The sequence below is a fragment of the Polyodon spathula genome, chromosome 17 (assembly GCF_017654505.1).
Source record: "Polyodon spathula isolate WHYD16114869_AA chromosome 17, ASM1765450v1, whole genome shotgun sequence".
In the NCBI taxonomy this organism is placed as follows: Eukaryota; Metazoa; Chordata; class Actinopteri; order Acipenseriformes; family Polyodontidae; genus Polyodon; species Polyodon spathula.
This window is the reverse complement of record NC_054550.1, coordinates 10,445,310-10,471,416: the sequence shown is the minus strand read 5'-3', so window position 1 is coordinate 10,471,416 and position 26,107 is coordinate 10,445,310. Positions and strand designations below refer to the sequence as shown.

The following is a 26,107-nucleotide window of genomic DNA, read 5'->3' as shown; positions in this document are numbered from 1 at the left end:
TGTTAATTTAACCTTTAATTCCTAGAAGGCTCATGTGTATCCATCATCCAGATTCCTAGAACAGTTGTAGGCTGGTATCCTTTTGTGCTGCTTGAGTATTGTAGAAAAGGATACTGGCAACCACAGGTGTGAGGAAATGCATCTAGACTGTGCATTTTCAGATCAGTTTTTTTAGTTCTGCTAACTGGTGGTGGGACAAATATTTGCCTGTTCAAACTAAAACGGCTTGAAACCATTTTATTCATCAGTATAACAGAATTTCAAAAGATGCAAAGGAAACCAGTGCATGAAATAAATAACACATTGTGCTATACAGGCGAATGTACCGCTCCTTTCCTAGGCAACTTGATCAGGTTTATTATTTTACTCCTGAGATATTTTACTGTAATAGGTATACATCGTAATTTTGTTTTCCAGCTAATTCAAAATGAAAGACTTTAATTTTTGAAAGAATATCTGAAAATGAAAAAAATCCATGTTATCATAGCATTCCTGCTAAGAATTGCCCAAAAATAAAGAACTTGCCTGCTGTCTTCACAGACATAATTTGGGTGTTTTGCATTCACTCATTCTACTTAGTAATGCTATCGATTTAATAAACTCTGTGCCGTTTGTACTGCTCCTGTTGGAGATGAGAGGCCATGACTGGACTAAACGAGCGCTTTTCGTTTTCTTTCAGAGGTATCCGCTTTCTTCAGATTCTCCGGATGCTGCACGTCGACCGACAGGGAGGCACCTGGAGGCTCCTGGGGTCTGTCGTTTTCATTCATCGCCAGGTGGGTCTAATGGCAGGGATCAGGCGAGGGGGGATTTTCAACTTGCAATAGTAATATATTTTACAGTAGTATATATTTTATCATAAGACATTAGAACTACACGGTTGAGAGATGACACTAATTAATGACAACTGTTTTAAAACCACTGCTTACTGATGAAACTTTCACATGGGCACTCGAGCCCTGCTGTCTTCAGTACACTACAGTGATTATTTCAGGCAAACAAAGGTACATAAAAAGAATAACTTTAAAAGGTTATAGTATAATGGTGAAAGTGGCATCACTGGTAGTAATGGAACTCCCTCATTCAAATAATGCCTTTATTCACTTGAGAGTTCATTATTACAGAGGAACATGCCACAGCAATGCTATTATCCCTTAAAGAAACTTGTGGACAGTAAAATAAAAAACAGGGTCAAATGTCTGTATTCAGCATTCTTATATTTGTGTTTTGTAGGAGCTGATAACAACCCTGTACATTGGCTTTCTGGGGTTAATATTTTGTTCCTATTTCGTGTACCTGGCTGAGAAAGACGCTGTTGATGCTAATGGGTTCACGGAGTTTGCCAGCTACGCTGATGCCTTGTGGTGGGGAGTGGTAAGGATGTTGTGTTGCTTGGATATTGGACGTGTTATTCAGTAGATTTCTATTACAGGCAGGCCAAATCAGTCGGCACTGTTTATTGTTTATTATATTCCCTAAATCACATCCACAAGATCCAGGTTTAACCCTTTGCAGCCAGTTTATTTAGCGCTTGTTAGGTCCAATTTATTTTCACACGCGCTGTTTGAAACTTTTTTTTTTTTTTCCCCCAGAGTAAAACAAGTTTAAAAGGCACTGAATTGCAAAAGGACACTCAGTACTGTATCTCCAGCCAAGCCCCACCCCTTGTTCGCTGTATTTCACATAACTCTTTATATATGTGCATACTGATAAATCCTCTCCTGATCACTCGTTTTATCACCAAACTCCTCAATAATACGATCCAAGTTATTATTTTATTACTATAACATCTCAAAAAGCTCTGCAAATGTATGTGATATTCTTTGAGCACTGGATGCAGAAGCAGCTGTCTCCTTTGTCCTTGTTATCTCTGTGGTGCATGAGGTTATCAGATAGGCCCCCTCCATTCGGCTCCTATCGGTCTCACTTGGTCATTGAAAGGTTTTCTTGGCATTTTCTGGAGAAAAAACGACTACAGACCTGTGCTTTGCATCTTTCTGATGATGTCGGACAGGGTCTGACATTGGAATGGAAAGGGAAAATTGCAATGTCGGACCTGGTTCGACATAGGACCACAAAGGGTCTTTGTATAACGTGTAATTGAATCTAATAAACAGTATGAACTCTTCAAATCGATTATTAAAATGTTATGTCTAAGATTTTGTTTTACCCTTGCTTGTGTGGTGCCTCATTTTATTTCTAGGTTATGTTAAACATGTATGAGCTATTGTATGCTTACAGTGCAGTTACCATACAGGTATATAAGGTATTCCAGCTTCAAGTGCCAAAATTCTTTCAGTTTATTAACATAAACCGAAAAGATAGCACCACACAATGCTTTAAAATAAATAAATAAATAAATAAAATTCTCCGCGTTTTAACTCTTGTAAAAGCTTACAAGAGATTTCTGAATTCAGTTCATACAAGTAGATCCTGCCTTGGCAGGCAAAATACCATGCAATGGAGCCTGACTCATTACCCTGTCCTTGGATGAACTCACCCTGCTGAGCTTCCCCATTGCTCTGTGTCAGTGTTGACGCTGTGCGTTAAGAATATAGACTTTATTGGAAAATGAGAGAGCAGATTTTAAATGTATAAGAACCACAGTGCAGTCGCCAGCCATATGAGATTATGGGTTAATTCCTTTATAAGAGTTTACCGCAGCCAGTTTGCATGGTCATTTTGCAGTTTTACCATGCTTTTCTCCAATTCTTTATTATGGTGTACCATACCTTTTTGAGCTTACATTAGCATTAGCTTACCAATAAGTTAATTGCAGTCCTAGCTTCTCTGTGCTTCACCATGCCTTCATCATGCTTTTATTGCATTTTGCTATGCTTTTACTATGAGAAGCTGTTCTGGAATCTTCATGACTGTAAACAGAAATAACAATGTCATAACAAACTATGACACTGTTTTGTAATAATTGATGTACAATAAGAATTTGGGTGCAAACAAATAAGTGAAATAGGGTTTTACTAATTTTACCCTGGACTTAAAAATGGTCTTAATTTGTTATCACTCTTAATTACTTTGAACTTTGTTTTATTTCCACTGGCATTCCAAACAAGCAGTACATTTGTATAGTATACTTCTATAAAGGAACAGACAGTGTGATGCTATTGATGGGTCTATTCGCGGTACGGGTTCCGGGGCAATCGCTGGATACCCCAGGCTATTACAACTCTTGATGCAGTTTAAACAGCGCTAGGCAGGGATATTTATATAACGTTTTTGCCAAGTCATTTTAAGCAGGCTATTCAAAGTCATTTCAGCAACTGCATACACTGTATAAAAGCATTAGCTTACCAGTAAGTTCATTTCAGTCCTAGTGTTATGTTCAGCAGTGGGTCTGGGATACATTAATGGTGCTAACAGTTTATAGTTTAAACCTGAAGGTTAACATTTTTTTTCTTATGTTAAATCTGTTATATATAAATAAGTGTAATGTTGTTTATTCAGTATTTATTCATAGCCTATTCAACATTCACATTAGTGTCGTTTACATGTAGTCTCATACACATTAATATTGTAGTGGTTTATTTAAACTTGGGGTGCGTCTATGGGTTATCTAAGTGGTTAATAGTCATTTTAAAATTTGAACGTTTTGGAAATGAAATGGAATGTAGCACCTCTCAAATGCATATAGTGGGGGCATCTGGATGTGTGTCACACAATTTTCTATACATCTAGAAAATTATCCAGTTGTGATGCAACTTTGTAAGGAAATTCTTTGTAGAAGTTATTGGGACTATCGGAATCTGTAAATATAAGAACGTAAAACTAATATTTTTAAATTGTCCATATGAGCCATTTATATCTACTTTTTCATGTTAATAATTTTGTATTTACAACTGTTACAATAGATGTCCTGTAATGTGTGCTCAACAGAGTTTTACAGCAGGTTTCCATGATTTTTGATTTTTGTTTTTATTTTGTACAGAAACGCACAGTAGTTCACTGATCCCTCTCTTTGCAGGTGACTGTAACTACGATTGGCTATGGTGACAAAGTGCCTCAGACGTGGATAGGCAAGACCATTGCCTCCTGCTTTTCAGTGTTTGCTATTTCATTCTTTGCACTGCCTGCAGTAAGTTGGTGTCCTGGGGATTTCGAAGATGAAATGTCTATTTATTTAAATTTTGTTTTGGTCTTGTGGTACCTAACATGGATTCTAATATGGGAGTCAGGACCACAGGGTAATATACTGGAACTTAGTCTAGAGTTACATTATAGTTAATATTTAATAATGGTTATGGTGGTGCTATAATTTTGATTGAATTCAGGCCTGGTGTAATTTTAAGATGTATTCCCTCAGTGATTTCTTGCACATAATATCAGGCATACATTTATATTAAAACTCCAGTGATGTGCATGTTTTTTTTTTTCTTCAATGAAACCAAATAAAAAAATCTGCAAGGGGTCGGTTTTAGGTAGGCTGGGATAAACCACAGCAGGATTTCACAGCACGGGTGGGAATCACCATGGATTGCATTGACCTCCTATTTGTAGAGGTATCCCAGGATAACCACAGATACATAGTTGATGCAATCCAGGGGGATTCTGACCTGCAGTAAAGATGATCACAGTGAGGTATAGGTTGATCATATCAACCAATAAATACTGAAAACTGTTTTTAGCCAGCAGCTAAACTAAATGGGTCCTATTCACAAAGTTCGAAGGACTGTTTAAGTGTTTTTTTTAAAGGGTATTTATATACATTATCAGGTTAAACATTTCTTTTAAAAACTAAGAATATAAATATTTTTCATGAACTGCAATTTTGATTTAATTTAATCAAAATTGACTTTAAATAGTTATTTTTTTAAACAGTCCTTAGAGTTGTGTTGATAGGACCAGCATCTTTTAAATAACAAGCTGTTCTGATGGTTGTTTTCTAGGGAATTCTTGGCTCTGGTTTTGCCTTGAAAGTCCAGCAAAAGCAGCGACAGAAGCATTTTAACAGACAGATTCCTGCAGCGGCATCACTCATACAGGTGAGAGACAGCAGTCATACACAGCGCAGTATTTTAGTCACTGCGAGCCAGTTTATAGAGTAATCTGGAATGCTGCTGGCTAGCAAATAACCATAGTAGCAGGGGCTTGAGATTGCAAAAGCACGTAATTATTTAACATTAATCTGAGGCATACGAAGAGGTGATTTGATACACTCAATAATGATAATGACCGTGGCTTTGAGCCTGCTGGTTCATCAGGAATTCCTCATTTGTAAGCAGAAGTTAAAAAAGGGAAGATGCCAGAGCAGTGGGGATCGGATGAAGGGAGGGAGCCAGGGACTGGGTGCAGAGGCGGCTCTTAGCCTTTCTAGAGATCAGAGGGAACTGCAGACACAGTGCCTGGCTTTTGACAAGTCAGCGAAATACAAAAGGTTTCAGCTGGTGATTCAGCTCAGAAATATGAAGTTCTCCACTTTGTGGTTTTCAGTGCTCTACAATAAGGCAATTGATTATTTTCAACAGGAAAAGAGCACAAATATTTTTTTTGCCCCTTCAGGAGAAGAAAAGGGTTGGAGGCGAAACATCTGCAGGTTTGGCAGAGCTAAAAGACAATGTTGAACTCTGCAATGAGGCACTGAAAAAGAATACTTTTTTTTTTTTTTTTTTTTTTTTTTTTAAAGTAATCTTCACAAAGCTTAATAAAACTCTGTCCTGCTATATAAACACAGGTTTCTATATGAAAATCGAACCAGCGTACAGTGTCTGCAAAGTCTACAAAATGTTATATTTAACTAACTGAAATGACTGCTTAATGTTCAATATAGACAGGAGAGAAACATCCATTTTTTAATATGATATTGTAGCTTCTCAGGCTTATAAATCAAATGTTCCAGGAAAATATTCAGTTAATGCATAATAATAAAAGGTGATTAAATACATTGATCAAGTATTAGTAAAATAACTCCAATATATATTTACACAATACATAGTTAGATACATATTCTATATTTGAACATACAGAAGTAGATATTTAATTACATACATATTCACACATCAGGTGTTTAAGACTCTACATTTCCGTATACCGTTCATACTTTATAGCCTAAATGATATAATTACAACATGGTAACAACAGAGTATGTTGCATTTAAAATATTTAATAAGGTTTTTTCACGTTTATAATGTGATATTTCAGTATGTGATAAAATGCTTTAGTAAAGATCGTATTGCCCAAAACCTGTTTGAGATCTAGTGAGCCCGAATCACAAAGCTTTATTTAGGGTCAGCAGAATTCACACTTGCAGGGTTATTTTAAGATGTTGTGTGAAATTTGTTAGTGACCTTGACATTCTTGACCATACAGCAAAGCGGTCATGTGATGTGTTTTTGTGTTGCACATACGCATTCCTCTGTCATGTTGACATAGCATTCTGAGTCGCTTGCGTTATGCTCTGACAAAGGGATCTTTAGATTTCACAACCCCCTACCAAGTCTCCAAGCGATCATAAGGGATACACTATAGTAATTGCAGTGCACATGCTAATATATTAAAATTTACTTTATGGTGCAGACAAAACTGGAAGGGTTTTCTTTAAAACCGACTTCTACAAACTTTACTGAAAGTGCCACATTTGCTTTACTAACAAAGTTTAGACACAATCCCGCTCAATTATTGATTTCTACGTGATGGACTAACATGAAAATTCTCTTGAAAGACAAACTGCTTTTTCTGGCAACTTTTTTTAGACACTGTTGTAGCTGCAATTTGACCCTTTCTGAGCAACATTGCATTAAATTGGATTTACGAAACTTGGCAAAACTGCTTTTAAATGTCACATTCAATGAATTGATTCAGCAGTTACCTGATAAGATCTGCCTGAAAGTTGCCAGGACTCTATTAAAACAACAATTGTGTTTTTTTTTTTGTTTTTTTGTGTGTGTGTGTGTGTCCCAAACAGACGGCCTGGAGATGTTATGCATGTGAAAACCCTGACTCCTCAACTTTCAAAATGTACATCAGAAAATACGTCAGAAACTACGCTTCACCGTCCAGCCCAAGACAGAAGAAAACGGTGATGCCATCAGTGACATTTGTCACTGAATTTAAGCTTATACTAAACTCTCACTATTGAGTGTGTTATACTTGTTGATGAAAAATCTAAGATAGATTCCTCAAGCACGTGTAAAGGCAGTCTAATCATCAGTAATGATGCTGTGTCATGTCTGAGATCACTAATGACTGTTTCTCTGGTATGTAAATTAGTTTGTGTTTAATTGATCTCCGCTTATATTTGCTGTATTTATTGGCACTTTGGCTTTGATTGCATTTTAATAAACTCCACACTGCAGTGGAATCTAATAACAACCAACCAAGTGTAACCTTGCTGTTAAAGTTAACCCTTGATGGGTTAACTACCTTTTACATGTGTGTTTTTTCAAAGTGCCAGTGTTGTGAGCTCGGTTGAAGGTGGCGTTGCTGGTGCAGTGGAACTTTAGCATCGAGGTGTGCAATGTTTGAACCGAACTACACACGTACATTGTAATTCAGTTTGCTGCAGGTTTCATCCGAGGCTGTAATCTGTAGTTTAGATGCATGCCTATATGCATGTTTAGCTCTACCACTGCTAAATAATTTTCTGCTGTAAACAATGGCTAGTTGTGCTCTGATTAGCGAAAATGACCTTGAGCGTTGTATAATATATTCAAATGTTATTTTTTATTGCAGGTTAAAGTCAGGAAGAAGACCAAGACCGAGAAAGACAATGGAACAAACTCCCCTATGGTTCCTCACATCACATATGACCACATCGGAGAACCACGAAGCTCTGATGGATTCAGTAACCCAGCAGGTAGGGGAGAGATCAGTGATGATCAATGGTCTGGATCATAACAAGCATAAAGGGAGAATAGGATACTGTATTCTGATCACTGTAGAGGCAGGTAGGCAGACGGGCAGTGACAGACCAAACAGTGGCAGACTAGCAGACACAGACCAACAAAGTCAAACACTTGTGAGAGAGAGCTCTTTTTCTTTACCTGCAAGTTTTCAAAATGCATTTTCTTGCCTCTTATTTCACTGCACCTCTTCTTTCTATATTTTAGTTCTTTGCTTGTTTTTTACACTTTTAATTTTAGAAATGCAGATATTTTAAATACAACGCTGTAGATAAAAAAAATAAAAATAAAAAAAATAAAGCTGCTGTATGGTTGCATTCAGACCATGTGAATTACAACAGGTAGCAGGATGGAGCACTTTCTCTAGTGTTGTATTTGAAACATTTTTCATAAGATACTCAGCACAATGCACAGGGATTAGCACCCTGCTGTTATTTATACATTTTGATTAGAAATCACCCGTTAACTATAAGTTGTATTTATGTCTGCCACTCTTAAGAAATAAATGTGGTGTACTTCCTTTAAGTATAGATGCTGATCTTATATCAAACAATCAACAGTGAGAGGTACTTAACGCATTGTAACTCTCACCTGCTCTTACCATTCACTAGCCCCACAGTAGATTACAGCTGTTCTTAGGGTAGCTACTAGCAGCCACTTCTAACAGCTACATGATCATTCAAGTTCATTACAGTCAATCACATCAAAAATGTTTGACCTATTCTTGCCATGATAAAAGTGCTATTATAGGTTAAAAGGGGGTGATAGTAAGGAACAAGATGTCTAATTTCTATGGATCATTGTGTGGGGGTCCTCAGTCAGGATGCCTAATGTCAAGCCAAGAACGTTGGGGAACCCCTGCTGTAGTAGGGGTTCACATAGTTTCCTAGCAGGTCAGAAGACATTGTTGCAGAATTATTATTAGAGAAAATATAATTCTGCTATGGCAGAAACGGTAAGAAAGAAGTTATTAACACACACACACACACACACATGAAAACTGAAAACGTAAGGTTCTAGACTTCTGTACTTCTATAGTTTTCTTTTATAATTTATGTCCTGATTTCTACACTCCTCCTTTTTTCTTTTTTTTTTTTCAATTCCTTCCTTCACCACTGTGCCACCCTACGGCTTTCCCTCTAAATGCAAGTATCCAGGCGAGACAGTGGCCTTAAAAATGATTGGTAAGTTCAGAGCAGCAGCAGCCGTGGGCCGTTTTGAATAGAGACGCCAGGTCAGGAATCTAATGCATTTACCTCTGGCAGTAACTAGTCAGTTCAGGTCAGCAAATTCTCTACATAATAAACAGAGCAACTTCCTTAGGACAGCAGACTTTTTAGTGTAGCTTGTGGGAGACTAGGGATTTGTGCATTTCTATGTAGGCTTTGTCTGTGTCCGGACAGTGTGTTTTGAAACTTCACTTTTTTCTCTAAAAATGCTGTGTATTCTTCTTCACTTGTTTGGAATCCATGATATGTGTACCGCATGTGACATTTTATATGCCAGGATTACTTTTGGCTAAATTGCTAATTTAACATTTGTTTTTAACAGATGTGCATATCATATGGATTTCAACATGAAGTTAGCTCTTGATAGATGTACTAACAAAATATACTTAGATATAGTCTGCATGTCTTATTGTGTACTGTAACCAGGGCAAATCATTTTCACATATACATTTATGTCATGCTTTTCATACTATAAAACGCATGTTGACACAAGTTTCAGCCAATGTTTTAACCTTCCTTGGGAATGATGAAGCAATTCCATAAATTTGGTAGTCAACAAGTAGTTGGTTCCAAAGTGAAATTGTTGCCTTGGTAAGAGTAGCTTTCCTTGTTGTTTGTTTCACTTTCTTGTCTCTTTTACGGGTGATGTAGGCCGCCCGTCATCCTGGACCTCGTTTCAGTTCTACTCCCCCTCTCCAGGTAACACTGCTCTACTCTACCCCCCCTGTGTTTACACATACATGGAATTTCTCCTGTCTCTGCATGCTTGAACTGAAACAAACTTGTCAATTAAGACCATAAAGCAGCTAGCTGTAGATTGTGTGCTTTAATGGTTTCGATTTTATTGGGTTAGGTATGAATTGTTTCATATGTTGCACCTACAAATGTCACCTACAACTTGAAAATGGAACCAGGGTTTTAAAATGAACACAGTTTGTATTCGTAAAACTTAATCATATCTGTATTTTATTTATTTTTCACTGACTGTAAAATGGTAAACAAAAAGTGTTGCCATTTAATTTAGGCAACACATTACAATATAACAGATGTCAAGTATAATAATAATAATAATTTGATATTATTATTATTATTATTATTATTATTATTATTGTTATTATTATTATTATTAGGTCATTTAGCAGATGCTTTTATCCAAAACGACTTGCAAAGACTAGGGGGTGAACTGTGCATCATGATCTGCTGCTGTAGAGTCACCTACAATAGGACCTCGTTTTTATGTCTAACCCGAAGGACGATTACATATGAACAAGTGTATAGTTACTGTTGAATTGAGATAAAATAATTCATGCCTAACCCTTACACAAACATTTAGTACTACATATATGCTATGTTCACATTAATTCATTATCACGTATGTTAGTTCCATATATATGTATATATATACACACACACACACACACACACACACACACACACACACACACACACTTATTTTAAAGTGGCTACTAAGTTGATTCAGTGAAATAATCCACCATTTTTAATGTGGCTTGAATTAATCAACTAGAAGATCAAAGGTTTCCCTTCATGATATATTTTATAAGAAATGCTTAACCCTTTTTTAAAAAGGATGTTTCATGAATAGCTTGATACCTTATTCATTAAAAAAGACTAAAGAACTCCTTTAAACCGCCGTGAATCGGGTCCAGTACAATGCTTCATAAAAGCTTTACGTAATCTAATAAGACCTTGCCATTAAGAAAGAAAATGCAAAAAAGAAATACCGTCCATGAATTACTCATTACCTTAATATTCTAATGCAATATAGTAAAGTATCAGGAAGTCTGGCAGACATCTTGCCCTAGTTGAGTTTTAAGACAAGGGTTAGATTATTCACACCCATCACCAGTGTCTAATATTAGGGTATGTTTGCCTTGATCTTCTTAACTACCTATTCCTTGTCTATTAAACTTAAAAACTATGGTAATCCATGGCACCAGCCCAAGTATTTTAAATATTTAAATGATGGCAGAAATATTAGTGTGTGAGAAAACATTGAAATACACTAGCTTCTCTCTACTTTGTCAATAATATAATAAAATAAATTTGAAGGGATTGTATGTATAATTTTATATAAAGTTTAATGGAAGCCGTACTAAAAACTCCATCAATAGCAGACTGCAATTAACTCTGCAGGTGTAGATGATCAGCCACCTGTGATCTCTGTTAATCCAAGAGGAATTTGGGTTTATGCACAGTATCAGAGGATCAATGCACACCAAACCACATCCCAGCCTGGGGGCTGCGCAAAAGTAGGCTGTAAAGAACTAACCTTAGAGGCCAACCTAAATGGCCTTCCACATTGTAGTCATGAGTTTTACTTTGCGATTTGGCTTCACATTTATAACACTGCTGTGCTGTCTGTGTTCCCCATGGAGAGCACATATCTTAGTGTCTGTTAGCATAGAACATCCTGACATCCTGATTTTTTTCTGTGGAGGACATCTTTAAATCAGCTATTCCCCTGCAGAACTTGTTAAATCCAGGTTTCAAATACAGTGCTAGAGAAAAGAACTGCAGACGAGCATTACAAATAAAAACATTCTACGAGCCCCGTCACTAGACATTCATATTTAGATGTTAAAAAGCTACAGTGAAAGAGAAACATTCTTTTCGAAACACAAAATCAATGCATTTTAACTACACCTTTTTCTGCACAATTAGCTATCACTTGGGCAGCCCTGTTATAACGTATTTGCTGTGCCAAGCAGAATACTGGTTTGTGTGCAAAAATGTAAATATCTTATTAAAAATGAATGGCGACCCTGTTGTTGCAGAGCAAGCATCTGAGAAGCATTTCCTGCTTTAGGCTAACAGGGATTTTTGGTGAAGGAATTAACGGGTACACTAACAATTGCAATTTAAAATTTTCCAGCAATTGCCAAGCCTGAAGCAGCTATTTTACAAGACTGTTAATACAACTTTGGTTCGGTCACTTTCATTCAATAGTTTTTTCATACTTATAGCATCAGCTGGACTTTTTGAATGTCATTTGTCCAAATTGTTTTCCCTGTAGGCAGAATTAGTTCCAGACCCTCTATTTGAACAGGTAGATTCAGTATAAGAGCTGTTGTTTTATCGTGGTGCAGTTTTGGTTTAAAGATTGATGCCTGACTGTCTTATTGTTGTATTTTTAAACTTTTGTACATTCAGTGAAAAAATCGTCTGGGTTTCTTGAAGTCCACCAACCAGGAGCTATCCACAGAACATACAGCTTCGGGGAAGACCTTGAACTGGAGGGAGAAAGTGCTCTGACCCCCATCACACACATCTCACAGTAAGACAATGAACCTTAACTTATTTTGAAGGGAGTTTTATTTCATAAAGAGATGGCCAACTCTCTAAGTTCAAGTGACACGTCTAATTCAACATTTGCCTAGATTATTTCTTGGGTGTCTTTGAAGGTGCTCAGTTTATGTCTGCCTGTTTCTTACATCTGAAACCGACAATGCTCATCCAACTTGGATCTCACCTCATCAAAAACTGTCTTTTGCCTGTCTGGGTCTTACTCAGTTTAAGTGCCTTTGAGGCGTGTGAGTACAAATGGATTTTCCAGACAGTGATTTACGTGTAACAATTAAAATTTTATTTAATATTACACGAGAAAAAAAAGAAAAATAATAAAAAAGGATGTGAGGGAGGGAGTGCGGGAGTAATCAAAAACAAAGGAACGGGAGCCTCTTAGTCCTCGTCGCGTTCTGCTTTAATCCAAAAAAATAAAACAAAAGGAATAAAAACAGAAAAGAACCAGTTAGTAAAGCCCCCGTTCGTGACACAGTCCACAACAACCAAGTCCTCCTCCAGCCTTTTTCTCCCCGCCTCTATTCCTTAGGACCAACCCCGAACACAGTAGCACGTTCCCTTTAGTATGCAAACCCCGCCCCGGTAGTCAGTGGATCACCAATCCCAAACTGACAGGTATCCTTAATTTCACTTGACTCCAGTGGCTGGAATTTACATACTCGTACTTCCGCCCCTCACCAAGGTGCCGCCCCTCAAAAAGATGACTTTTGTCATGGTCACAAGACCTTGGTAAGGGAAATCCCGAGTTGGTTTGATGCCTTCTACTGTTGGGAGGCTGAATTGCAGACCGAAACCCCTTTGACTCATCACAGTGCCTTTGACATCAGATGTGGTTCTTCACAGCACTTCAGAAGTGTTTGCAGACAATCAAAGGTAGTGTCTCGGGTTGTAGATCAAAGCTTAGGAGCCCTCAAGGCAAACCAAGGTTAGAAGCTGGCTGTTTAACCAATTCCATCATATATCCAACCTAGAAAAGACCTCAGTGTTCTTAATTGTACCTCAAAAGCCTAATACTGTAGCACTTTATCTTAATATAATGTCTTACAGACATGTAACATGACTTGGTCTCTTTCAGTTCTGACTTTTAACCAGCTTTTTAAAACAGCCTGCTAATGATTAAAAACCAACGAAGGAATTAAAAAATACTATAAATGGGGTTTTGTACAGATTTATATTTTTATATAATGTAAGGTGTACAGAAAACAGTCAGCGCAATGATTTAATAATTTGTGCACTATAAATGTACTTGTGTGCGTTTTTTTAACCTTGTTATTTATATTACTTTTGCTAATAATAATAATAATAATAATAATAATAATAATAATAATAATAATAATACGTAAATCATAGCGCAAAGACAATGGATAATAGACACATTTATCTCTTGAGTTTTACAATGAGTTTAACTGGCCAGTATGTTAATAAGGTAGAAAAAATAAACCAGGTACTTAAAGAAAAGTTATTTGCACACAGGTGCAAACCTAAAATCAGAAACAATAATTGTAAACTATTGCATGGCTGATTCCTGTTTAACTATAGTTATTAGATACTATACACAATGTGTACATGGAGTGTTGGTGTGATAATGACTGCTATTAAGCTGTTGACGGGATTGATGTGTGATGGTGTTATATTGATTTCTGGACAGGCATCCCTTGTAAACTTTTCATCTCAATGTGGCTTTCCTGGTTAAATCAAGGAATCACAATATGCTACAGGTTTGGTCAGTTGACTCAATTCCAGGGTTATGTAGATACTCCCCTCTGTATTATGTAAGGTTCTCCTTAATGTGTTGAGTTGAAGGTACAAAGGCAGACAAAAGAATTGCTTCAATGCCAACTGCAAGCTTGGCTGCTGATTTCATAAATGTGGCTGTAGCTTCTTGTGGGGAGCAGAAGGCTGCCTGTCACATTCCATCATGTGTTTGAGTAAGAGGTCCTACAAACTTAAAGAAAGAAAAATATGATTGTTCATGGAGTTTGACACTCTTTTTCCTCTGGCTTGTAATGATAAGTACAAAGGTTTAACATTATATTAATGAAAGTTAGCATCTACAGTTAAAAAAAAAATAATAATAATAATTAGAAACGTTATCATGTTAATCCAGGCCAGAAAGCCACAAAAGAAAATCCAGACACTTTCCCCTTTTACACTTACTGTTGGAAGTGTTGCACAACACTTGTAAGGGTGTAAAAAGATGCATGTTAACGATGCAACTGACTGCAGGTACAAGCACATAACACATCTATTTTGGTTGTCCATGCTTCAGATGTAGCCACAGTTCACTTCTATAACATGCATGTCGCTACTTATATTATTTGGTCCTCTAACAACCCCATGTTACTATAGTGATCCTTGAGGCACATATGCACAGTTAACACACTAGTATCACTAGTACCATAAAGGATACTTCAAGGTACAGTAATCAATTAGTCAGCGATAATTACATTTGTCTATATTTTAATATTTCTTGCTTAGCCAGTTGTAAAGAAGCATATCAAGTCTTGTATTTCCTGTTGCAAACGTTTTCATTTCATTCCATAGTAAACCCTTAAGGGGTGCATTTAATTCTGTCAGGTTTGTTAAATTTTGGCTTTCCGTGAGGAAAGCTAATTTTTGTCTCATATTGTATAAAAGTTAACTTTTATGACGTAAAATATGAAGACAATGGGCTGTGCAGTTAATACTTTAATTGAAAAGAATTCAAAGCTTCTCACCCAAGATAAATCTGCTTGGCATGTTATCAAAGACCCGAGGAGCAAACAAAAGGATTCTTTGCCTGTTGGATTGGGGTTTCTCACCGGGTTATCCACAGGCTTGCTCCAGACAGCGAAAGCTGGCCCTGTCTCTCTACACTTCAAAGACACCACAGAGAACTAACTCAAAAACCACTTGATTTCCTGTGCCTGGATGCACTTTGTTCAAAGTCATTGTTAATGAAATCATGGATTCCAGTCTCAGTTGACTGACTGCACCAGGAATCACAATAACATTTGGTTGGTGCTGTTGAGGACCATACTTAACCAGATAGTGGCCTCTAAAGATTTAGACTAACACCTGCTGAAAACTGAATTCTCCATTGACTCAGCCTCTCTATAAATATTAACACAGCTCTCCTCCTAAAGGACTGTATGATCCCTTAATCTTTCTTTTGTATAAGCATTTTACAATGTAAAATCATCAACCGAGCCTTTTCAGTTTGTCAAAAATAATGGCACATGTGTGACTTCCATAAAAAATAGTTTAATAAAACAGATATCAACTATAGTTTTGAATTTCTAGTGGAAAACTGTTCTCTTGGGTTGAAATATTACCTCCAGTGGGCAATAAAGCCCTCAGCCTTTAGTTTTGTCCCTTGCTGCCTGTTTTCTGTCATTGTTCAAACCGTCAGGGCAACAGTTTTCTACTATAAACTCCATCAATATCTGGATACAATAACGCAATATGTATTGCAATTTTGGGTTACAGATACTTTTTTGATGATGTGTACGTAATGACCAGCAAGTAAGCACAGTAGCTTACAGTATCTCGCTTCTTTAGTTGTCAGTGTCTTTGTTTTTTGTTCTTACAGTTGAGTTGTAACATGTTAAACTGAGACAGGCAGCTGTGGCTGGAAGCTTTCATTTCACCTCAGTTGTTTTCTTTCCTGTTTCAGCTGCCCTTCTTTTCCCAGGTAGGTGTCATTATAGGGGTGGTAATGAGTCACCTTGTTTTCATTTCCTGTTGTCTGTGAATGAGTGTGAACAGAGGAAGAAATGTCATCAGCTGTCTGACTCAGAATGCATTGCTGTGTGTGCTGGGGGCTCAGTCCTTGCACTTTCAGGGAGTCAGTGTACTGGTATTTGTAAAAATTAAAAAAAAAAAAAAATCTGCAAATGCAATCTGCTAAACTGCAGCACACAAATATGGATCCCAGTCTTGTTTAACACCACTGAAATGTCTGATTTCATAAAATACTACATAACCTGTACGAATTTATGTTAGATCGTGTATTTTCCTCAGACCTGAAAAAGTCCTCTGCAGATTGCAAGCTTGCAGCCTTGTTCTTACAATAGAGTAAATACGACCCTTGCGTGATATCATCCTAGCAGTCTGGACAAGACAGAAGTGATGTGATAGTGATGTGTGGGGGTGCTGTGCTATTCAAGGTTGTATCCTTTGAATGAGTCATACAGTAAATACTTTACTTCGTTAAACACACAACTCCTGTAAACCCTTGTAGCGTGTGTTTGCGTGTGGCACACAATGGAAATGAAAATGAGCATTGACGGGTTCTGTAATTGCCATTAAAAGAACGGGAAAGTAGTTATTTGGAGATGATTGGACCAAAAGCTAGTAAACTAGCATAACAACTGGGTGCAAAATGAAGAAAAAGAGTAACGGGCCAACAGATATCCTTTCAAACTGAAATGCATCTATTGCATTGTAAACCAATCACAATATAGCACGTGTGTGTGAGGATATGTGTGTTTTTAGGAATCCTATTTTTTTTTTTTTTTTACTGTGTGATGCACTGCCTTTACATATTCTAACCCCTGTCAGTGAGGTTGAAAACTTTGTAACCATATCTGCAGATGTGCCTGGCTGTTTTGCACAGTGGTTAAGATGCTCGCTTGCAAGGCCACCAGATCGTACCCAGCCTGTAACACCAGCATAAAAATAAGCTTCCAGAATACAGTATTGGTCCCAAGATTAGATAAGAGTGCAATTACAAAGTTATGTCATAAAAGATCAAAACAGTAGAAACTAAAATTATCCATAATAATAATAATAATAATAATAATAATAATAATGAAACGCAAACAAACAATTTCATCTATTGACTCTTCCCCTCATCCCATGTATTGTAACTGGATATAGCAAAAATTCCTAATTCTTCCCAGGATATCTAGCTGACCGAAGTATGTGTTTACCTGAACTCTAGATGACCACCTAATTCCTGGTGTCTGCAATCCTGCTTCACCACACTGACTGAAAAACAATCCAGTCTCGAACAGTGTATCCACTGTATTGCGAGGTGGGAGGTAACTGCAGCTTAATTAGACACTGTTCCCTCAACCATAATCCTTTTCACCAGAATTACCGTTATATAGGCTGTTGATGAAAGCTGTAACTGGACTTGTGCCTTCTCCCTTGACTTGTGAGGAAATGCTTTGCTCAGTAAGCCGCGCCTTTTCAAAGTACACGTATAGTACTACCATTGAGGAGAGTGTTTGATGATTTTCTACTATGCTATGAAGTGAGGATAGTAGGTAGGCCAAACCAAGCAAGATCAAACAATTGCCTTTTCCTTTAATGTGTCTTTTAATATGACAACGGAGAAGGGAACAGCCAGTGGTAGTGACTGGAAAACAGAGTCCAATTCTAGGAGATGACAGGAGGGTGGTGTCCCAGGTTAAAAACTACAAAGAATGATGTGCGGTAACTACTTCGGTGTAATACTTGCAAGGAAATACCACCCAGGTTGCAAACCGCGGTCCAGTTATTGTTTCAGTAGAACAGATAATTTCCAAAACTATTTCAAATGGGTATGTATCTTGCTACTGATATATTACACCTATGGAACTGACTTAATTGCAGTTCATTTGCAATTAGGTATAGCTGGCTACAATGCATTTGCTGTGGTTTCTTTGACAAATCCAGTGTTGAATTGTACAATTAATCAATGTGAAAAACATTTATAACAGGTAATATAGCAATGTGTATTACAGCTGTCATTATAAATAAGCAGAAGTGATTAAAGGTTCAAAGAGTGATCGTGGTGTAGTGTGTGAAATCTGCAGCTTGTTTGAATCGAGTGGAGTTATCTATCTCATTTTATACTGTCAGTTCGATAAACATTCTGATCAAAATTTTAAATCAGTTGTAAAACAAGAACAGGTGATGTCACCAGCTTGTTCAAAAGATATTCTCCTGTGAAAGTTTAATTTGTATAAATGTTTTCAGTGGATCTGAATACTGTAACTGACTATACAGAGTAAAATAGGACTCTGTTAATTTTTGAAAACCAATGTGTAAATGTATTTCTGTCTTTAAAACTTCTGACTCACGGATGTTCTAAAAGCACTCCATCCCTAGACATATAATAGGTGTACAGAATGATTTTAATATGTAGGAAGTAGGTGGTATACTGACAATGTTTAGAAAAAGTAAATATGGAACTAAATATTACCAACGATACTCAATACTTCCTGAAATTACAGAATTATTGGAAGCAGGACACTATTTGGCACGTAGGAGTTTCCTGGAGCTTCTGTGTGCTTCATCCACCCACCCACCCACAGACAGACAGGGCCACATACACAGATCACTCACAGCCATAACAAACCCATAGCACAGGGTGAGCACCTCAAGCCTGAATTTGATCACATGAGGGGGAAAAGGGATCAAAGAATGGGCTCTAAATGAACCCACTGAAATGAAAGGAAACTGCAATGTTTTGGGTGGCTCTCACTCTAATCTGTTACTAATCACACGTTGTCCCAGAATGCCCCCCTGCAGTCATTACTCAGTCTTTTCTTTGTTCTACTAATTCAAAGGCAAACATTGCTTTATGTGAGACCCGCACAGCCTGCATTCTATACCATACCAAACCTAAATACTCCAGGTGACTGCCCCTCCCTCACCTCCCTCCCAGTCCTGTCAGACCATTTGAAATTGGCTTCTGTAGGTTGTTTAGGGGGTAGGCCATTGTTAACAGTTGTCACCTATAAGGGTGTGTGTAGAAGAGGTGGGGGTGTGACATTTTGTTGCAAGTGGCAGATACTTGAATGTCGTACTTGTATAAGATGAAATATTTCTTCCTGTTGAATTTCAATTCAGTAATTATCCATCCAAAAAAAATTCATATTGCAGCCTGCAACTGATGAGAGAGAGAAATAAAAACCTGAAACAGGGCATGTGATATAAAAGCCTTATTCTAACCCTTAATCGTATTAGCTGCCTATTGGAGACAGCCTTGTTCAGAAACACCTTCTTGGGTATATTAGGTCTGCAGGAACCCAGATTAACTAAAGTTCATATTAGGCTGGGTATTGCTGCCAAACCATATAGATACAGTAAATATATGAATTGCAAAACATTTGTGTTTCCTTCATTTTGTCCATTACTGAGTTCCCCATAAAAGATCCCTGTCTTTGTACTCTACTTTCCCTCTCCCATCCCCAAAAATCAAGTGATTGGAAGGTTGCTGGTTTGATCAGATAATGTGAAATGTAGAACCATTGCATATCATCTGTCAGGGGTTTTCAGCCGGGGGTACTTCTAAGTGTTGTAGGGGGTACGCAGGATGCACACATAAAAATTTAAATAAAAGAAAATAATGATCTTAAATTTATTTATTAACGGTATTAAAACACAGAATCTGTCACTTCTGCACTTTCCACCTGTACTCTGTGTCCTTTCAATTGAGCGGATTTCCACTCTGATATATATATTTTAATTATACATGTTTTATTTTTTAGATGTGGCTACATTTAGCAATAGAGACCTGGTTTAATTTGGATTCATTTCATACTTGCAAAAGAAAAATCAGGGAAGAAAACACAAGAGTCTACAGAAAATACAAAGTGACAAAGTTATACCTTTTGTATAATTTTTTTGCTGGCTTTAATAAAAACAAAAGTTTATCATTTGTTAGTTATGTTTTTGAAATTGAAATTATGCTGAGCTGGGAAGTAAATGGTAATGTGATAAACACTTACAGTGCAGACTATTTTTTATTATTTATAAAGTGAATGCCAGTGTTTCCAAAGAGGTTCCTAAATACTGTCTTTTAAGTCTGTGCATCCAAAGACATAATTAAATTAAGAATTAAGCCTACTGTGGTATTCTATCCTAAACCAGCAGTTTGCCAGTCCCAAACTGTTGTGAAAAATTATATATTAAATAAACGGGGGGAAAAAAGAAATGTGTTAATCAGATTATTCTCCCTTTTATTGCAACTGTGGAACCATTCAGTTTGCAAAAATTGTAAATGGTACTATAGCTGAAACCTCCTGACAGAGGAGGTACAGAATCAAAAAAAGATTGAAAACCCCTGATCTAGGTTACCTGTTTAAAATAATTAGAAAGGATGTTTATACAAACAATACTTTTTCTACTTTCAAGTGGTCCATGCATTCTAATAGAACCCATCTGTTCAAACTTGGCCTTGCTCGCTTGCTGGCACTCGCTCTTTGAAATGCAGAATGGTTATTGCTGCTCAGCTCTGTCGTTAATCACTGAGCAACGAGCTACTGAGGAAAAGCAGGGATCAACATGAAAGAGGCTTTTGATGGAGGTTCAGCTTTCTACTTGCTTGTAATTATCCATGTTAGTATCCTTTCCATTATGTAAATGTTTGAATAGCCACATTTAACATGTATGATACCAGTCCTTGTCAATGATGGCTACAATGCGCCTTTTATCATTTCAGAGTGGGCACTTAGCTTCTACATTTTACAGATATTTAGAAACTTTTACACCAGCTACAGTAAGCCGCAGTTTACATTTAGACAGTTTGATGCCAAAAGGAAATCTAACATTCAAAATGTTGTAATTGTTAATGTTGTAATTCAGCTGTAAGTTTCTAGAACAGTTGAGTAAGCAATACAGAATAGACTAAAATACACAACAATAGACTAAAATACACAATTCAAGTCACAACAAAGCAAACTAATTATGTACTGATTTGATTTGTTGGCAGAAATCTCTTGAGTTTCAATGGTACTAATTATACAGTTCTCTTTCAGGGAATTCAAAATAACATAATGTTGGAATATTATTTGGAAGGAATATTTGGCCATGAAAAAACAAGGTTTGTCACTAATATGTATACACAGCATGTGTGTGTCCAGGAGATGAGTCAGTATAATCATGTGAGTCTCATGCAGTAAGGTTCATTCATCATATGCAGTGCCTGCATGTTATCCAGTTCCCATCACAGATGTTCAATAAGCCCTGGAGTGATGCTACAATATGAGCCAATTTCCTTCCTTAAAAATGCAATCAGTAACTGAGTGTTTTTGGTCCACCTCAAAACAAAGAAAGGCTATAAAAGAATAAGGGTCATGTAAACGCATGTGAATCTTAAATGCATTGACATTTAAATGGGTCTGTTTCAAACAGGTATCCACCCTCAAATGATAAAAGGTGCATCATTGAAACTCCCTGATATGATTTTAAAACTGTGGCTATGCAAACAAGATCACCTGTAGTTGCTATTCATTCCAGGACTTACCTGTATGTGATGGGAGATGAAAAACCTGCAAGCAGTGTGTGTGTGTGTGTGTGTGTGTGTGTGTGTGTAATACATATATATAGTAGTGCTAGGTCAAACATTGGATTTTCATGTTCATATATTCTTTCACTTTGAATAAGCTGAAAGAAAACTATAATAACGGTATGAGATAAAAAATATATATATAGAAACAAAGGTAGCGTGTGTGTTGTTTATTTCAGACATTGGTTTCATTTGTAAGATATATAGAGAGAAACTTGATAAATTCAAAGTAGTGATTCTTGATTGGCATGACTGATACAAGTAAATTTTATTTATCTGAATGTTCCCTGTCATTTAATTCTATTCATTTATTTATTTATACAAATAATACATTTCTGTACTTCTGCCTCATTTCCAGTGGCTGGCACTACAGACTGTACTACAGGATCCTGTTTAAGAAAGAGAGCACAGCCAAACAAACAGCCAGGTTTTGTCATTGTCTTAGTCATGAATACCAAAAAAAAGCAATGCCACTTTAGACTTTTGTCTTGTGCCGAAGCAGGATGAACATTGTTCAGTTTAACAAAGTTCTCTGCTTTTGGTGAATACAATAAAGCTTATTGTAAAGAAGAACATTATATGAAAGAAAATCGTCCACAATAGTAACGATTTCCCTGTCGGTTTCTTCTCTACATGCACCCCCTGGCTGACCAGATAGCCGCTTGGACGAGCCGTGGAAACAGCCTGCTCTGTTGCCGTGGGCAGTCATAGCCGAGGGAGCCAGGCAATGGAAACCGGGGAATAGACATATCAACAAATATATTAGAGATCATAGATCACATACTCTACTGTTACTGTAGCTGCTGTTTATTTGTCTTCCTGAAAGTAAACTACAGTTTTTCATTGCACTTCTTACAATAATTTAAAATCTGGCACATATTTAGGATTTACTTTATTATTGTATATACCTGTCCACAATTTAAGCACTATCCATGCATTATTACACATACACATATACAAATTTCAGGCAAATTTTAATTATCGTTCAACAAAAGCTGTATTTAATTCAAGAGTATATGATTTCCTTTTTTAGTTAATAATAGCCATGTTTATTTTAGCTGTGTACTGTAGCACAAAGGAAAACTTAGTATTTCTTTTAGAAAGTGGCAGTACTTCCTAGATGGCATATGCTTCTTGGGAGGGGTCTCTTTCGTAAACCAACACATCGACAGAGCCATGCAGGGAACATGGTCCAATAACTGTTGGCTCATATGGGCCATTGTCAATTTGAACACCTGGCTGTGCCTAGGCACCACTGCCTACTGAGCGTTTTGACTAGAAGTGTGCAGAAGGCCAGGCAGCAGTATTCAATGCTCGGGGACCCCCATGGCTTCCTTACACCTGCTCACACCCTTTGCTTTCTGGCTCATGTTTCCCCCCTCTGGAAGGAACAAGCTGTTCTAAAAGAAAACGCAACATTAGAAGTCGTTATGATTCATATTAGCGGGACAGTTACGCTTCGTCAGGGAGCACTTTTGATGTCACACTGATCAAACCTCAATGATGATTTACAGCCCGCTTTACAACCTACCAGCACAGTTTATAAAATAATGTTCCTATTGTTTTTAAATAGGGGCATCTGTCTTATCGAGAACCCTATAAGCAGGTGTCAAAGGTGAGAGACTATCAAAGGGAGAGTCTTGTGTACTAAGTTACTTTGGTATCTTCACTTTAGTTTTTCTTTGATTTCAGTGTGAAACAGAATTGGCTCTTGATTTAGATGGCATCTAAAGCCTTCAATCTTTGTAGTTCAGAACGACAAAAACAGCCGTTATACTCCAGGTACCATGTCAAGCTGACGTTTTTCAGGCTTTGCTATATTGGAGAAATGTACTCTTTATTCTAAACCAACATTTTTAATAAACTTTATTCTAAACTAAAATGATGTAGTTCACAAGCCAAGTGTTGCATAATTTAATTCCAGGTCTATTAATAACATTGTAACAATAATGTCATATGACCTATATACTCCTGGTACTGAACCCTGTAGCCATTATCTGATGCAAAGCAGCTCAGTCATTCTGTAAAAGCTGCTGTCATTCTGCAGAGCAGCTGCAGAGTGCAACAATCCTTTTATTACACATCCAACTAATGCAAAGAAACAACATATCATTTCCCACATGTGTCAGCAGCATCAAAGGAGTTAAGCTCAGAAATCAGTAATGCACAGGCTTTTGGACATGATGGCGAGATAGCACATTTAAATCTGGTGATAACGACACACAGCGGTATTAAGTCTGTGATGACATGTTTTTATAAAGTGCAGCTTTGGCCAAAAGTTTCGCATCACCTAGAATTTTAGGATTGAAAGATGATGATAATAATAATAATAATAATAATAAATAATAATAATAATAATAATAATAATAATAATAAAAACTGTAGGAATATAATTTAGATATTAACATAATGTAATCAAAAAAACTTCAAAATGATATCCAAGAGGTCTCCCAGAAGCCATAATAGTAGTACAGTATTTCATGTTAGATTTTCTTAAGTATATGGAAAACTACAAAGTTGTATGTAATTCAGTATGTACGTGACATTATTCGGCAGGTTTCATTCAACTTAATGAAGCAAAATGTGTTCATTCTATAGGGTGATGCAAAACTTTTGGCTATAGTTGTAGGTTAAGGATGACAAGGCAAAATTCCCATTCCTTGGTGGTAATATGTATAAAATAGCAGCTGCAGAATTTTATCTAGCCAAGGACTGTCACAGTCGGTCATTGTAGGTCACTGTGTTAGAGATGTCAGAAGCTGTGAATGTTACACGATAATCTCAGTTAATTTCTTAAAATAACAGCAGTCTACTTAGATTTAACAATGTAGTTGACTATTTTGCTTTTGCATTGTCTAGCTGGAAAAAGTATATTCTTGCCCTTACAGAAATGTCCTATAGGATCCTATAGTGGTACTATAGGACATTATGGGACTAAAAAAGTTTTTAGAGAAATCCTAAAGGATTCTTTTAAAAAAAATATCCTCCTGTAGTACTCAAAATACGGTATAGGTAGTACTATAGGACATTCTATAGGACTAAAAAGGTCTAAAGAAATCATATAGGATATTTTATAGGACTTGACCAATTTACTATGGGACTTTCTATAGGTTATTTCCGTAAGGGTGGAGATGGCGGTATTCCCTCTTCTGTGTGTAGTTTTTTTTTTGGGGGGTCACCCCACCCAGTTTTGGGGGGTGCCTTTACGGAAATCAACACCCCCCCACCCCATCAATTGGAGGGGGGTGTAGTTTTAGTGGTATTACACATTTTATTCCATTTCTTTTTTAGTGCTAGTTACTTGGACATTTCAATTTGAAATGTCAGTCGTTAAATATATTTAGTTTCTTTTAGTAGTTCTAAATTGAACAGTGTTTAGTAGTTATGGGTGATGAAGACATTTACCAAATAAACAGCCAAATTAAAAAAAATTGCTGTCTTTATTGTTGTCTTTAAGCCAGAAGATTCATAATCAGACATGTGGCTCTGAAATTGTAATCCTGGCATCAAAAAGGGACGGTGCTGTTTTAATTAATGTAATTAGCCTACTTGGAAGTTAGGATGCTGTTAATTGTAGTTTTTATGGACTGTGTTCTGTTTTGTCTGAAATGTGTGTGTTGAATGTCTTACATGGATGTCAGAATCTGTATAACTGTGATCCTGTAAAAATACATCATGTTTATTAATTGAATTTCATTATAAGTTAGTCTTGTTAGCCACATATAAGAAAATGCACATGTGAAAGGTGTGTGAATTCACAATGCTTACCATTTATTGGTTCCAAATGCCCACATTACATTCTACAGTGAACATTACTGTTTAGATACAATACATGCCAATAGTATTAACAGAGATAGGTAATTGATTGCCTCAATCACAGGAGATGGTTCACAATGATTCCTGGAGCTATTGGAGCTGCCCTGTGTGCCATCCTCACGCCAGGTTTTTATCCCACATGGCCTAGGGGATACCTGACTACAGCCCATTTTTCTTATCTTATTAATTAGCAATATTATTTAGCCCTTTAGCTGCTACTGCATTCAAGTGGAACCTACCATCAGCCAGTCTCTTTTACATGGTTAATTGCTTAATATACAATTCTTCACATGCTTTATCTCTCAATTAATTCTAACCCCCCCAAGTCCACTTTTAGTTAACTTTTTTTGACTCTCATGTAATGTTGACATGTATACATGTTCATCCTAGACTTGAGGATGTGTTTTGGTATATCTGGGCATCTATTAAGTAGCTGCAGAAACAATTTTATCATAGTGGTGTTTATTTTGTGATTTATTTTTATTGAAGACGTAGTATATTTGATACACACTCGTTAAAACATGCATCTCCTTATATTCTTTAGTAAGGGTGATTTGGTTGCTTAATCGCAGCTGCTGTGTTATGGATGGTTCCTCCAGTTCATTTCAAATGCATGACACCAAGAA

The 26,107-nt window shown here is 36.8% G+C and overlaps 1 protein-coding gene across 4 annotated transcripts in view; it reads left to right on the top strand.

Moving 5' to 3' along the window:
• LOC121329608 (potassium voltage-gated channel subfamily KQT member 1-like) overlaps positions 1-26,107 on the top strand; it is a 340,345-nt gene that overhangs the window by 66,612 nt on the left and 247,626 nt on the right. For 2 of the 4 annotated variants that reach the window (XM_041275273.1, XM_041275276.1), the window contains exons 6-14: positions 680-776; positions 1,234-1,374; positions 3,980-4,090; positions 4,902-4,997; positions 6,917-7,030; positions 7,684-7,807; positions 9,011-9,037; positions 9,734-9,781; positions 12,254-12,377. In XM_041275273.1, the coding sequence (XP_041131207.1) occupies positions 680-776; positions 1,234-1,374; positions 3,980-4,090; positions 4,902-4,997; positions 6,917-7,030; positions 7,684-7,807; positions 9,011-9,037; positions 9,734-9,781; positions 12,254-12,377 (882 nt within the window). The remainder of the gene's footprint in view (positions 1-679; positions 777-1,233; positions 1,375-3,979; positions 4,091-4,901; positions 4,998-6,916; positions 7,031-7,683; positions 7,808-9,010; positions 9,038-9,733; positions 9,782-12,253; positions 12,378-26,107) is intronic. The other 2 variants (XM_041275274.1, XM_041275275.1) reach the window with 2 other exon arrangements.